This window comes from Aegilops tauschii, chromosome 5 (genome assembly GCF_002575655.3).
Source record: "Aegilops tauschii subsp. strangulata cultivar AL8/78 chromosome 5, Aet v6.0, whole genome shotgun sequence".
NCBI classification, from domain to species: Eukaryota; Viridiplantae; Streptophyta; class Magnoliopsida; order Poales; family Poaceae; genus Aegilops; species Aegilops tauschii.
The window spans coordinates 542,840,766-542,856,663 of record NC_053039.3 but is presented as its reverse complement, the minus strand read 5'-3'; the positions used below and the strand labels follow the sequence as shown (position 1 = coordinate 542,856,663).

At 47.8% G+C, this 15,898-nt stretch overlaps 2 protein-coding genes across 2 annotated transcripts; both read left to right on the top strand.

Moving 5' to 3' along the window:
• Window positions 1–7,901: 7,901 nt before the first annotated feature.
• On the top strand, window positions 7,902–8,493 carry LOC109784245 (uncharacterized). The gene has a single exon (XM_020342841.3). It carries the CDS (start codon window positions 7,960–7,962, stop codon window positions 8,491–8,493), a length of 534 nt encoding a protein of 177 aa, XP_020198430.1. The 5' UTR covers window positions 7,902–7,959.
• Window positions 8,494–14,938: 6,445 nt separating this feature from the next.
• LOC109784246 (uncharacterized) lies at window positions 14,939–15,647 on the top strand. Its single transcript, XM_020342842.3, has one exon. The coding sequence runs from the start codon at window positions 15,012–15,014 to the stop codon at window positions 15,510–15,512; it is 501 nt and encodes a 166-aa protein (XP_020198431.1). The 5' UTR covers window positions 14,939–15,011; the 3' UTR covers window positions 15,513–15,647.
• The last annotated feature ends 251 nt before the right edge of the window (window positions 15,648–15,898 follow it).

Below are 15,898 nucleotides of genomic sequence, written 5' to 3'. Positions count from 1 at the left end.
GCTGGAAAGAAGGAGATACGCTTTGTTTTGTTTCCTAATGCGTGAATGGACATGTAAATACGAATTCATAGCTATAGCTAGCTTGTTAGAGTTTCGGTTATTGGAAATTTTGCTCGGTCTGGATCGTCGTTCATTCATTGGTCACTCGAAACTAAGAAAATTATTTTGTATATTCGACCATCCGGCTCCTGCGAATGCAATGACTATATTGAATGAAACTTCCCGGCCGGCCGGGGTGGTTCCGTTTTAGCTCGTCGGCAGCGGCCACGGCATTGACTGACTACGTACATATACGTACGGCCGCGTCGTGTTGGTGCGGACGCCCTGGTGCTACGTACGTACATATACACTGGAGTAGTGGTCGGGTCAGTGCCGGCCAGTTTCGCACGCGTGCAGCTGGCCAACTAGGCAAGCACTAATTAAGGTGGCCGGCCTATTCATTCAAATGGTATATTGTGGCGGTACGGTAAGCATTTGACCAACTAATGGCAACTTACAGGTTCCATTGCAGAGATTGGCAAGTGGAACACTGTGCTCGATCCCTCCCTTTTCATTCCTACGTACGTACATACACGATGACAACGTAGCGGTACGTACGTACGTACGTAGTCGTGCTCTGCAAGACTGCTGGGGAAGCTGCATGCACAACTAGCCCGGCCGGCCGGCCGCCACAATACTCTCGACGCTCGATTGACACGAGCGGTAGTTGCGTCAAAGAACGTTTTGCAAAAGAGAAAATGAAAGCAGCACTAGCTAGGAGTACGTTGCATCATGCATGAATGCAAGATGACGTCAGCACGGATCTGTGTACATCATTCTCGCGCTCGCGCCGCCACTGATTTGTGTCCCAGGTGTGCGCAGTGACAACACTTTACTTGGTTCTTGGATAGATATATGCTAGACAGGTTCGGACAAGTTTCGCTGTGCATGATCCAATAATTACAGGAATGATGTCTGTATCCAAACTAGTACTCCCTTCGTTCCTAAATATAAGTCTTTGGAGGAGATTCTATTATGGACCACATACAGAGCAAAATGAATGAATCTACACTCTAAATGCATCTATATACATCCGTATGTGGTTTATAGTGAAATCTTCACAAAGACTTATATTTAGGAACGGAGGGAGTACTATAGGCCTGAGTGTGGACAGTTGACGCGGTTAAGAAGCTTGTCATTGGCCGCGTAAACGCTAATGTCGACATGTCGACGTCCTGGGCATGCATCCAAACTGGTCATAGACGCAGAGTCCTGACCCATGCATATATATATATATATATATATATATATATATATATATATATATATATATATATATATATATATATATATATATATATATATATATATATATATATATCCAGGTTTAATAGTTTTGGATCGATTACACGACAAGTATCTTTACCGGGGAAGTGTGAAATTACACTTTGTAGTCACACGGTAAGGTAATACTACTACTACAATTATTTATTGGGAGAGACGGTGGAGTACTGGTATACAAGCTATACATGCGCAGAGTACGGTGTCATCATCGATCAATTGACGATGAATCCATAACATCCCATGCCGACAGTTGCTCCGAGAACACCTGGACATATGTCAGCAGCCCACTGTCACCCTCTACTACTACTGCAGATGGAGGAACAGCACCAACAGAAGCTGGTGTCGACAACGGCAAGACAGATACAGGACCAAGACCAAGGCCCAAGTCTTCCAGGCCCAAAAAGATTCTCCAGTGGCTTGCTAGCCCAAACTGGGCCCGTTAACTCGGGTGTAATAGTACTTATAGCCGTTGCTCGCTTTCTTTTTTCTTTGGCGATGGACCAGGCGGCTTCGGCCGAGGCTGTACTGTTACAGACGTGTGGGTGGTTGGGAGGATAGCGTCTGAATTCAAATATCTAGCTCATTTTCCCCAATCTCGCCTTAGCTTGAGTGAGTTAGATCCGAGATCCTCACAGTTGGTAATCGGAGCCTTCGTCCTGGATCTTCCGCTGCATCGCCACCACACCAGATTCGGCGACCGCCGACGGCGCTAGGCCATGGAGGAACTTAGCGACGAGAGCCGCGCTGTGTTCGATCTACTTCGTCATGAGATCTCCGTCGACTTGGACCAGAAGCTCAAAGCGCAAGGCGAATCTTTGCTCAAGTCCATGAACAAGATGCTGGAGGCCAACAATTCGGCGCTCGACAACCTCATGTCGGCACGAGCCGACGCCATCCATGACGAGATCGCGCTCGACCTCGAGCAGGTGAGAGCCGACGTCAGCAAGCTCGAGCCCGGAGATCCGGGGCTCAAACTGGACGGGAGCTCGTCCTCGCGCATCGGTGGCCAGATTCGAGGCAGCGCCGCCGGCGACGGCCTGGGTTTCGAAAGCGACCACCGCGGCAAGGCGCATAACATCTATGTACCTCCTCCGGCAAGAGGTGCGCGTGATTCGAATCCTTCGCCCAAAATTTTTTCACCTCGCGAATTCTCTGTTCCGGATGCTGCTGAATCGTCCTCGTTTTCTATGCACATGGAAATGCCTCGATTCGACGGCACCAATCCGTGACTTTGGCAGAATCGCTGTGAAGATCAGTTCAGGTTATGGAGTGTTCCTGCCCACAGATGGATTTCCTTGGCTACAGCTCAATTCGAAGGAGCTGCGGCGCGATGGCTGGAATCTGTTCAACGCCGAATGCCAAACAGTAGTTGGACTGAGTTCTGTTCTGCACTCCAAAGCAGGTTCGGTCGTAATCAGCACCAAACTCTCCTGCGCAAGTTGTTTCGCATTGCCCAAACCAGCACCATGGAGGATTATGTGGAGCATTTCGCGGAGTTGTATGACCAGTTGACAGCTTATGAAGATTCACCAAATGCTCTGCACTACACCACCAGATTCCTCGACGGTCTGAAACCGTGTGTTCGAATTGCTGTGGCACTGCAAAAACCTAAGGATTTGGATGCAGCTTATGAGCTTGCTCTATTGCATGAGGAGTTAGGTGAAGGCATTACACCAATCAACAGTTACTCAGCTAAGCGTGCGTCGTCAGTTGCTTCTGCTGTTACATCCCACAAGGTTAAATCTGCAGAGGAACGAAGGGGAACTGAGAATGTCAAAACACACCGTACTGAAGATAAGTGGTCTGCATTGCGTGAATACAGGAGATCTAAGGGCCTCTATTTTGTCTGTGGAGAAAAACGGTCCAGAGATCATGTGTGCAAGTCCACTGTGCAACTGCATTTTGTTCAAGAGATGATCGAACAACTACAGGCTAGTTCTCCTGAGGATTCTGAAACTTCTGACAATGAGCATCCATCATCAACTAAATCTTCAGTGCATTCCATCAGACTCTCTGCTGCTGCTATGGGCAGAGAACCTGAGGTCCCTATTCTGCAATTACAAGTAGTTATCCAGGGACATGAATTGAACTTCCTAGTGGACTCTGGTAGTACACACTCATTCCTGGACAGCAAGTTTGTGTCACTGTCAGGAGTTACCCCCATTGCTCCAGTCAGTGTTACAGTTGCAGGTGGAGCCGTTATTACTTGTCAGCACAACATTAGTGATTGCAGTTGGTCCAGTAACGGGGTACAATTCACATCCAACCTCAAACTTCTGCCTCTCAATACTTATGATGGTATCCTCGGGTTAGATTGGTTGGCCCAGCACAGCCGCATGAAAATTGACTGAGTAGAACAATGGATGTCCTTCAGTTATGATGGAAGAGTGGTTACTTTGCAAGGAATTCATGCAGCTGAATATACTTATGCCTGCGTCTCTATTTCAACTATTCAGCCGTCAGAGGCTGCTCCAGTTCCTGTAGAAATGCAACAACTTATCGACGAGTTTGCAGCTCCCACAGAATTGCCACCCAGGAGGCATAGTGATCATCACATTCCCCTAATTCCAGGATCAAGGCCTGTCACTTCGAGACCATACAGAATTGTTCCTCAGTTGAAGGATGAACTTGAGAGGCAAATCAATGAGCTGCTTGCAGCTGGCTTGATCAGGGTCAGCAAGAGTCCATTCTCTTCACTGGTGTTGCTTGTTAAAAAAAGGAGGAGAATGGAGATTGGTAGTGGATTATAGAATGTTAAATGCAATCACTGTTACTGGCAAGTTCCGAATCCCTGTGATCGATGAACTGCTAGATGAGCTGTCTGGTGCTGCCTGGTTCACTAAACTTGATTTGAGAGCTGGCTACCATCAAATTAGACTAGCCCCTGGCGAAGAATACAAGACTACATTCTCTACTCACATTGGTCATTATGAGTTCACTGTACTGGCCTTTGGACTTAGTGGTGGTCCTGGCACCGTCCAGGGTTCTCTGAACACCACCTTGAAACCTGTCAACAGAAAGAACACACTATGTGTCTTCGATGATATTCTAATCTTCAGTAAAACTTACAAGGAGCACCTGGCTCATGTTAGAACAGTACTAGAATTGCTTAGAGCTGATCAGTGGAAGGTTAAGCTGTCCAAGTGTGCCTTTGCTCAGCAACAAATTGACTATTTGGGCCATACCATTAGTGCTGCAGGTGTATCAACTGATTCTTCAAAAATCTCTACTGTCCAAAACTGGCCTACTCCTACCAATGTCAAGGAAGTGAGAGGATTTCTGGGTCTCAATGGCTATTACAGGAAATTTATTCAGCATTATGGTATAATCAGTAAGCCATTGTCTGAGCTACTTAAGAAGGGAGTGCCATGTGTATAGTCTCCTGTTACTGAAGAAGCCTTTTCTATTCTGAAGAATAAATTGATTGAGGCTCCTGTATTAGCTCTTCCTCAGTTTGATAAGCCTTTTGTCATTGAAACTGATGCTTGTGACAAAGGGATTGGAGCAGTGTTGATGCAGGAAGGTCATCCCCTGGCTTATGTCAGTAAGGCTCCAGGACCCAAAGACAGAGGCTTGTCAGTCTATGAGAAGGAATATATGGCTATTTAGTTAACAGTATAGCAGTGGAGACCTTATTTGCAGATGCAACACTTTGTGATCAGGACTGATCAGAAGAGTCTGATCCATTTACAGAGCCAAAAGTTACATACTGTCTGGCAACAGAAAGAACTTACACTAGTAGAAAACAGGGCTTTGGTCACAGCTCAATATACACATTAGTCCTGGTTGCATTACGAGCCGGGACTAATGTGAGCATTAGTCCCGGTTCGGGCGGCAAAAGGCATTAGTCCCGGTTCGAATGAGACCTTTAGTCCCGGTTTGAGGCACAAACCGGGACTAAAGGGTGCGATGCCCTTTAGTCCCAGTTCGTATCTCAAACTGGGACTAAATAATAGACATTTAGTCCCGGTTTGAGACATGAAGCGGGACTAAAGGGTGCGATGCCCTTTAATCCCGATTCGTGTCTCAAACCGGGACTAAAGGGGTTCGTGTCTCAAACTCTACCCCCCCCCCCCCCGGTGTATCGCCATTTCAGTTTTGGAAAAAACAAAAAAAATGATAAAAACTTCAAAAAATAAAATCCTTCGAGATGTAGTTATATTACTACATCTACTAGTTAGGAAAATTAAAAAACTTAAATTTGGAGATGTTTTGCAAAAAAGTGTTATGAAAAAGTAAAACAGCTATAACTTTTGCATACGATGTCGGAAAAAAGTATAATATATCAAAATGTTCAGCATGAAAATCCGCATCCGAATTTGACTACCGTAGGCCGTTTTGCAAATTTATAGAATCCTCAAATTTTAAAAGGAAAAAAGTTATGCTCAAATTTCAGTTTTTTTTTGAATTTTGGTTAAATCTGGTCAAACTATGGTCAAACTACTTATTCAAGAAGTATTTGTGTTACTAAATAATTATTCAAGAATATTAGTGTTACTAAATAATTATTTAAGTTTTTTTGAATTTTGGTCAAATTTGGTCAAACTATGGTCAAACTACTTATCAAGAAATATTAGTGTTACTAAATAATTATTGTTTTTTAGAATAATAGTTTCAAACTCAAACAGTGAAACATGTGACTTCATGCTCAAGCTAAACTCCTGATGGTTAATAGGATTGACATCTTACTATTGTCAGGAAAACAACAAGTGCAGACTTGGAAACTAGGGGGAATAGAACTCGGAGGTTAAGTGTGCTCAGGCTGGAGTAGTGACAGGATGGGTGACTGGCCGGGAAGTTAGACGATTTGGAATGATGAGGGGTGATTAGAGAATAGAGATTGTAGATTAAACTGAGCAGTGATGAGGGATGAGTAGAGATTAAATTGTAAAATAATTCAGAAATTTGAAAATCGTGAAAAAAAATTCAATTTTTTTTCATAAAATTTCCTTTAGTCCCGGTTGGTGTTACCAACCGGGACTAAATGTGGAGCTCCAGACAGCGGCCGTGTGGAGGGCCTTTAGTCTCGGTTCGTAACAGAACCGGGACTAGCCCTTTAGTCCCGGACTAAAGGCCCTCTAGAACCAGGACTAAAGGCTCGTTTTCTACTAGCGTTACCAAGTTGATGGGGTTAGATTATCAAATTGTTTATAAAAAAGGGTTGAGAATTCTGCAGCAGATGCTCTGTCCAGAAGACCACCAGATCAACAACTGTTCTCCATTTCTAAAGTGCAACCTGTCTGGATGACTGAAGTTATTGACAGCTACACTGCTGATAAGACTGCTACTAAACTTCTACAACAGTTAGCTCTTGATCCTACTGCCAAGCCCAATCACCAGTTACTTCAAGGAATAATCAGATACAAAGGAGCTATATGGATAGGTAATAAGCAAGAATTACATGACAAAATCTTTGCTGCCTTCTACGACAGTCCAGTGGGTGTGGCCATTCAGGATTTCCTGTCACCTACCACATGATACATTCTCTTTTTAGGTGGTCAGGAATGAAAATTTTCATCAAGAAGAAAGTGCAATCCTGTCTCATTTGCCAACAAGCTAAACTAGAGAGAGTTAACTAGCCAGGATTGCTGTCCTCTCTACCAGTTCCTAAGAAGGCTTGGGAGTATGTTACTATGGATTTCATATCTGGACTGCCTGTCTCAGGCCATTTTGGCTGTATCTTCCTGGTAATTGACAAGTTCACTAAATATGGCCATTTCATTCCATTGAAACATCCCTTCACTGCTGCTAAGGTTGCTGAAGTGTTTTTGGATAATGTGCACAAAATACATGGAATACCAGAATATATAGTGTCTGACAGAGATCCTGTTTTCACTAGTACCTTTTGGCAGACTTTGGTCAAAAGAACTGGAACACAACTCAATATGAGTACTGCTTATCATCCAACTATTGATGAACGCTGGTTCGGACAAGTTTTGTGGCTCCTTCTTAGATACTGGAACGCTGGTTCGGACAAGTTTCCCTATGTCCTGGGAACCATATGTATTATAAAGACAAGTACGAAGACGATGTCTTTTTCCGACCATATCTCTCGAGTCTTGACCGTGTTGACACGGTTGTGCTTGCCTCTCACAAGGAGATTACTTAGTTATTAAGTTATCGACATGTCCATATATTGGCATCCAACCTGATGAAAAAGACCAAGAGTACATCTTCACCCATGCATATAAATCAGATCTAACAGTTTTGGACTGATTAGTGTCATTACTGGCAAGTGCGCAAACTAAACATTGTACTGACGCGGCAAGGTGTATACTATACTAGTAACCTCTTTAGGGACACACGGTTGAGACCTTATTAGTTGAGATAGGATCCAAGCTGCGCACTCGGTATATAAATTACGCGGTGCGGTACCATCATCAGTAAATAGTACGTACGTATAGTTTACTTAAGGTAGAATACATTGTTGTATTTTAATTGTAGCTTTCCAGTTGCAGCAAGCTAGATGCGTTTAGCTTGCCAGCCCCTAGCAACTCCATACCCACCTACTTATATATAACGTGAGCCACGGGCACCCATATGCCATATCAACCCGTTCATTCTCCATTCTCTCACAGACAACCAAGCTAGCTGGAAATTTACGAAGGACAAGAAGAAGTCGGAGGATCAAACTCCATGGGAGCGGGGATGAAGCGCGCGAGGGACAAGGAGGTATTGTCGCTCGCGCTGGCGCTGACCACGGACTCACCGACGCCGTCCACGACGTCAGCGGACTCAGCCGGGTCACCGGCCAAGAAATCACGGCGACGCGCGAGGGGCGCCGTGGTGGCCACATCGGGTGAGGGGGAGTTCGTGTGCAAGACGTGCGGCCGTGCCTTCGTGTCGTTCCGGGCGCTAGGCGGGCACCGGACGAGCCACCTTCGGGGCCGCCATGAGCTGGAGCTCGGTGTCGGCATCGCCAGGGCCATCAGAGAACGGAGAAGACGGGAGAACAAGCAGCACGAGTGCAGCATCTGCGGCATGGGGTTCGAGACGGGCCAGGCGCTCGGGGGACACATGAGGCGTCACCGCGAGGAGATGGCACTGCGCGGCCGCATCGACGACGACCAGTGGGTGTGGCGCGGCGTCGCGCTACTGCCGGGTCAGGTGGTGACGGGGCACCAGGCCAGTGCCAACCAGCCACCCGTCTTGCTTAAGCTGTTCGTCTAGGTAGCTAGCTAGCTGGAAAGAAGGAAGACGATCAAAAGGTCACTTTGGAACCCGGGTCCATTGGAGCCCTATTTTTTGAACTGTGTTAAAAGGCTATTTTAAAGTTTCAAAAAATTCTGAAAACAAATCAACATGTTTATATGAGTGTATATAACACATGTGTAAATTTTGATGCTGAAATAAGTAACCATGTGAATTACACAAAAATGATAAAATCATGATTTTGGAAAGATGAACAGTGCATGCATTATTCACTATTTGGAAATCACCATCTTGTCATTTTTGTATAGGTCGCATATTTACTTATTTCATCACCAAACTTTACACATGTGTAATATACATTAGTGTTACAATTTACATGAACACCGACACCGCCATCCATCCACCACTCACCCTACTCTATCGACTAACTACTCGGTCTAGCCCATCCTTCCACATTTCGAAAGAAGTCGTTCATCATTGATGACCTGTAAAAAGTTAACGCAAAGTTGGGTACCTTCTATAGACATCCTAGCATAAAAATAAAATTAAAAATCAAACGATTCTAGCTGATCAAAATATTGAATGAGGCATCAGTCATTAGAATGGAATGCGTGTTACCTTTTTTTTTAAATTTCAACGGGGTTAATCAGTAGTGGACGAAGCACGCGGGTTACGTCTTACGTGCGTATGCTACTAGTAGAAGAAGAGGATAAAATCACACTAGTTGAATATATATTTTTTTCGATTGAAACGGATAGTTGAATTATACGAACGTGGAGCTAAAACGAATGTATTTTACTGCCAGTGCCATGTATGTATGCATGTCAACACACTGAGGCTCGACACGTCGTGGGTATTGAGGCGGGCCCACACGGCGTCGCTTTGCTTCCCTCTGTCTTGCTCCAATAATCGCCTCGGCTTGTTAAAAGGCTCCACATGCAGCCGCCTCCAATTAGCTCCAACACGACCCTCTCACATAGCTATCGGGAGCAGGGAAGGAAGCACCTTCAGCATCCGTTTGTCTAGCGACGGTGAGTCACTCCCCTCTCCCTCTTAACTTTGTCTTTCGACGTGGTCATCCGTTTCCTCCATCTCCATCGAATGTTGGAAACCTTCACGCTGGACCGTCTTGCTCAAGCTGTTCGTCTAGGTAGCTAGCTGGAAAGAAGGAAAACGGTGCACTTTTGTTTCTTGATGATGCGTGGTCAAACACATTTACAAGTGGAGCACGCTGCATGGACCACTTGTAAATGAGTTTGATTGGAATGAAATATATAGGTTCGCTGTTCGATCTTGTAAATACGAAATTCGTACTATATACTATTGTTAGCGTTTCTGAAGATTGATGAATTATGCCAAGGATCTTTCAGTTTTTGAACCGTATACACCTTTGGGCGGGATTCACTAATTCCATTGACGGCTAAGAGGAAACTCGGTTTTGCTACTCGATAGGTACCTGAAATTTTTCCTCTTGTCAATCACCTCTTTCCTTCATTTCTTCCTTCCTTCAGGCTGGACCACGCCGTAGAAGAGAACCTCACTATCTATCTTAGGGTGAAGCCATGGCCCCCATAATCCCCATTATCTATCTTAGGGTTGGGGGTGCAGAGAATCGCTGGAGTTGTTTTCCGGTGCGGCGGAGCTTACAAGGATGGCCGGGGCGGCGGCCAGCATGACGGTGGGGGGAGGTAGAGGGGAGTGCGAGCGCTAGCCACCAGCCGCGGGAGAGGCAGGCGGTTAGGCCTGGGCGGGCCGGCAGCTGCGCGAGGAAGAACAACTGTTTTCGACCGTTGGATGAAGATCGAAGGGCCCTGTATCAAAGTGACTGATGCAGTTTTATTTTCAGTTAACTGATGCGTAGTCGGTCCCGAGGAAAATTCGTTTCTTCATTCAGCAATTTGATCTCAAAATGTTGTTATCGATCAGTCAGCAGACTATGGTTCGACAAATACGATTGATATAGGCAGCGTATCGATGCTCCAGGCCGGCAGTGTTGCACTTGCTGCGCCGCACGGGTCACCTATGTTTCCATAGCTGATACTGACCAGTTAGCCCAATCGAAGGCAACTTGTTCAAACACGTGTGTTGTTCATGCAGACACGCACATATTCCCTCCGTTCCTAAATATTATTATTTTTAGAGATTTTAAATGGACTATCATATACAGATGTATATAGACATATTTTAGAGTGTAGATTCACTCATTTTGCTTCGTATGTAGTTACTTGTTGAAATCTCTAGAAAGAAAAATATTTAGAAACGAAGGGAGTAGTACATTCTCCGCTTCCATTCCTGCTAGAACATGTAGCATGCATGGAGGCGGAGTATACCCTAACGGTGTCGGCCAATTCCAATAGGATTTCTCTCGTTTCCATGCCCACGTAACGTTCGTAACCGATGGGATTCAGCGGTACTTGCTTACGCCTTGATTGGGACCAGATGCTGACAGACTTTCCACTTCAATTTCGTTCATAAAAAAATATAAGAGTATTTAGATCACTAACAGAGGGAGTAACTTGTAACTTGCTCTCAAAGCCGCGAATCAAGCTAGCTAGCCTGGCCGCCACAAAACTTAAATTGAACGCTGGACGTGAGATGAGCCCATTCATGGACACGCAGTGGCACCAACACAGCATGTCACCATGGATGTATGCCCATGTTGGAGTAATCTACGTGTGCCCCAGGTGAGCAGTGAGAACGCGTGTACTACTAGTCTTTTCCTTAACACGCGTGTACTCCTAGTTAGTTCTTGGATATGTGCTGGACTGCAGGTTCGGACAAATTTCGTGCATGATTGTCCAAACTGGGAGCGCCAAGATAAATCTATCGGCATGTTCGTGTCCTCGGCATCCAACCTGATCAAAGACTAAGAGACTTGACCCGTGCATATGCAAGTCTAACGGTTTTGGATTGACAGGGTAAGTACCATTACTGGTGGAGAAGCTAGTGTGCATGGTAGCACTCACACGGTTAGGTAATAGAGCACTATTCGGTGCAGCACTCGGTTTACTGGGTGAGATCATCTCCAGCCGGATGCCCCAAACTGGTCCCAAACATCCGGGCGGCCTACTCGGTCACTGATCGGTTATCAAAATCTGACCTAGACGGGGCCTTCAAATGGGGCTCAAATGTCCGGACTGACCGGCACTCCTCATATCCAGTCTAAATATAGGGCAGATATGGGGCACCGGATGCGTCCGCTACGTCAGCCCCCCCCCCCCCCCCCATCCCCACAAATATCCCCCATCCGGAAAACCCTAGACACCGATCAATCCAAACCCCACTTCACTCCCCTCTTCATCCACATCACTTCCGATCCCCTCGCCTCGATCCGATGGCCGGCGACAGAAGCAGCGGCGGATCCGGTTCAGAATCTGACGGGTCGAACATCGACGTGGAGGAGGTGGCCCTCCGCATCGCATTGCGGAGGTCGCAGCTCGAGCAAGGTAGCCCCAACAATGGCAGATCTTCTTCCCCAGCACCGTCGCCCGTCGATACAGCGCCGGCGACGTCATCTGCCCTTCCCACCCGCCGCGTAGCACCGATAACTCTACTCCGCTCCACTCTGGCAGCTCCCCTTCGCTCCACCAGGCACGCCGTCCACCTCCACCACCCTTTGGTCCGGAAGTGGTACCCGGCCATCGCTGGGTCCTCGTGCCCGCGCCGGGGCCGGCGTGCATGAGGACGCCCGAGTCCGAGGCACGTGCAGCCTGGCGTGAGCGGCAGCGGGCGAGGGGGGGGGGAGGGGAGTACCGGGTACTCCCATCCTTGGGGTACTCCCAATGCTCCAAGTTGAAAAAAACATTCATAAATGTTTCAAAAAAAAATCTAGGAAAAATGTGAATGTTCGCAAGGAATGTAACCACAACCCCTAGAAATTTGAAGTCCAAACTAGAAATGCACATTAAGAAACAAAAATGTGAAATCTTGTATGAATAGTGTAAAAAAAGACAGAATCAACATTTACACTATTAACATCTGGATTTCATATTTTTGTGTCTCAATGTACATTTCGTGTTTGGACCTGAACTATCTAGGGGTTGTAGTCACATTTCTTACGAACATTCATATATTTTTTTGAAAATTTTGGAAAGATTTAAGATTTGTTTTTTTAACTTGAAGCACCAGAAGTACCCCAAGGATCGGAGTACCAGATATTTTCCCGGAGAGGGGGGAGGCGATGTCGGTCCGCCGTTCGCCGTCACGAGCGCCGATGGATCCCGAGGCCGCACTCCTCGCATTAGTCCTTCGCCGCTCTCTGACGACGGCAGAGATCGAAGAATGCCACGGCGCTCCGACTCCCCATAGAGACGTCGGAGCGCGAGGCAACCAAGGAGGCGGCGGCGGAGGTGAAGGTGAAGGTGGCCCGCCATGCGAAGGAGCAGGACCGACTGCTCCGCAGGCTATCGGGCATGAGTTGTAACTTCGACACGGACTTGACGAACGGCTCCACCTCGAGCTCCGATGACGACGCGCCTCCGCACGCCGATGCCTACATGGAGGAGGGGCACAGCCGCGCCGACGACCGGAAGGGGGAGGGGCCGGCGAGGAAATGGTGATTTCCACCACCCTTCCCCGTTATGTTTATATTTTAACTATGTTTTAAGTTCGTAGTATGGATTTGCCATTGAACTCCCATGAACTATGCTTCGTTTGTCCAGCGATGCAAAGTTGATCCGATGAACTGCGTGTTGTTGATTGTGTTTACGTAGCGTTATATGGTTTTGAGGGTTTGGATATGAGGGACATGGGTGTGGAAGCCACCAAATAGGACGTGTTCGGTCAGTGCCCGCGGACGCGCCCGTCCGCGGGCGTTTGAGGGCCTGGATTTGCAACCTGCGGCTGTGGATGCTGTAAGCTACGCGGCAGTGTATGGTGTCATCAACTCATCATGGATCATCGAAATCCATTTACTGTCTGTCCATGAGCCGACTAGCCAAGTAGACGGATAGATACAAAGCTTCAGATCCTGAGAGGTGTGCATCGTGCATGTACGGCGACGTAAGTCGGTGCTTACGTGCTCTCCCTCTAGTGTCAAAGGGACCTTTTCAAAGTACTAATTGCAACACACCACTAAGAAGAAGTGATTATAAACAACCAAAGCAGCACGTAACCAGTTTTGTTAGCTTGTGCACATGCATGCAGATCCATTACAAGATCCCAACCAGAATCTTGCTTCCTGGTGCCGCTGCCGCAAGGCTGGTCGCCGATAGGCTGACCGCTTCCTCTGGTCCACCTTTGCAAGAAACTGCGGCGCTGTTGCACATACATCGTCAGGTGCATGCACTGCACATCGCGAGGGCGACATGCTAGGCAATTTCCGCTCGTCCCATTAGCGGACTCTGTCTCGAAAGCGTAAGCTTTGATCAAGATTAAGAAGACTATTTTAAATGTGTGTAGGGCACAGAGATGCTTGGACGCGCATGATCGAATCTGCGGTGGTTAGATTAATTGGTCATCATGCAAGTATTGCTTCATGCATGCTCTTTCGTACGCTTTGCAAACTTACGTAACCGATCGATCGATGCATGCATGGGACTCGTACGTGCTTACGCAATCGTGACCCTCAACGCCAAGGCTCCAAGCTGAGACCAAATGCTGATCCATCTTTTCGTCCAAGGATTTGATTTAGTTTACTTGTTCTTCAGTGCTCTGGAAGACGGCCGCGCAGCCCCCTCGCAGCACGGACGACTCGGCGCGCTACCTGACCTACTACCACGTCGACGGCACCGGCAGCTAGCAAGTGCGAATACATTAGTAGGCCGATGAGCCCGCGGTGACATCACCATCCATGTCCCAAGCGACGTTGCTCCTAGTTAGTTAGTTCTTGCATGCTGGACTGCTGGTTCGGACAAGTTTCGCCCATGCCATATGCAGGTTTGGATCAAGATAGCGTGCTGGAACGACGTCTCTCGCGAGTCCAAGTTCGTCCACGTCCACATGCAGCCCGTCCATTACATGTCCTGGGCATCCGAACGATCCTCAGGTCAACGACCAAGTCTTCGCTATGCATGCAAATACCGAGTGTTTTTAGTTACAGCCAAGTATGCAAACCATGTACTACTCACGCGGCAAGCCGGCAAGGTAATTACTGGTGCTCGTTTTTAGGAGCACACGGTGATCGTCGAGCACTTAGTTTACTTACTCCTACATATAATCCCAACTGCGCACTGCTCGGTAAGTAAATTGTAGGCGGTGCCGTGTCATCATCAATATAGTTCAATACTACTCCCTCCGTCCTAGTACATAGTTTACTTGGGGTGGAGTAGATTGCTGTATCTCGATTGCTTTTCAGCTGCAGCAAACGAAATGGTGGTTTTGTTTCCCAGCCTCACCAACTTGACACCCACGTAATGTAATTAAGCTCCACCAAGCAACCGCGTCGTACGCACACTACCTATATATAACTAGGCCGCCCCGGCCGATCAACATTCCTTCTCGCTTCTTCGCTCACACGACAGCAAGCTAAGCTGTGGGAGCCTAGCCCTAGCTACGAAGGACGGGAAATCGAGGGCTCAAAATCCACAAGCGAATCCATGGGAGCTGGGATGAAACGCACGAGGGAGGAGGAGCCAGCCGTGTCGCTGGCACTGTCCCTCAGCACGGATCCCGCGTCTTCCGCCGTAACGTCAGCCGACTCAGGCGCTGGTGCGCCGGCCAAGCGCAGGAGGGGCGCCGTGGTAGCGACGTCGGGGGAGGGGGAGTTCGTGTGCAAGACGTGCGGGCGGGCCTTCGCGACGTTCCAGGCGCTGGGCGGGCACCGGACCAGCCACCTCCGCGGCCGCCACGGGCTGGAGCTCGGCGTCGGCGTCGCCAGAGCCATCAAGCAACGGAAAAAGCAGCGGCACGAGTGCCACATCTGCGGGCTCGGGTTCGAGATGGGCCAGGCGCTGGGGGGACACATGAGGCGGCACCGCGAGGACATGGCACTCGGCGGCGCCGACGACCAGCGGGTCGCGCTGCTCTCGGATCAGGAGGTGGCGGGGCACCAGGCCGCGGCCGACCAGCCGCCGGTCTTGCTCGAGCTGTTCGTCTAGGCAGAGCTGGAAAGAAGGAAGACACATACGTTTTCTTTCCTTATTATATAATGCGTGCGTGAATAGACATGTAAATATGATATAGGTTCATTGGCCGATCTTGTAATTACGAATTCATAGCTATAGCTTGTTAGAGTTTCGGTTATTGGAATTTTGCTCGGTCTGCATCGTTCATTCGTTCACTACTGGAATTCTGGGCTACGCCGAGTGCCACGGACACTCGGCAAAGGGCCGAAAACCGCCCGCAAAGCCTTTGCCAAGTGTCATCCTCGGCGAAAGCCACCCGGCGTACACCTCTTCGGTAAATAGGAGTTTGCCGAGAGCCAGAACACGGGCACTCGGCAAAGGCTTGGCCGAGAGCCAAACAGTATCACTCGGCAAAATAA

Excerpts from the sequence above, each read along its gene's own strand:
- LOC109784245 (XM_020342841.3), top strand. The coding sequence starts at position 7,960 with ATGGGAGCGGGGATGAAGCGCGCGAGGGACAAGGAGGTATTGTCGCTC.
- LOC109784246 (XM_020342842.3), top strand. The coding sequence starts at position 15,012 with ATGGGAGCTGGGATGAAACGCACGAGGGAGGAGGAGCCAGCCGTGTCG.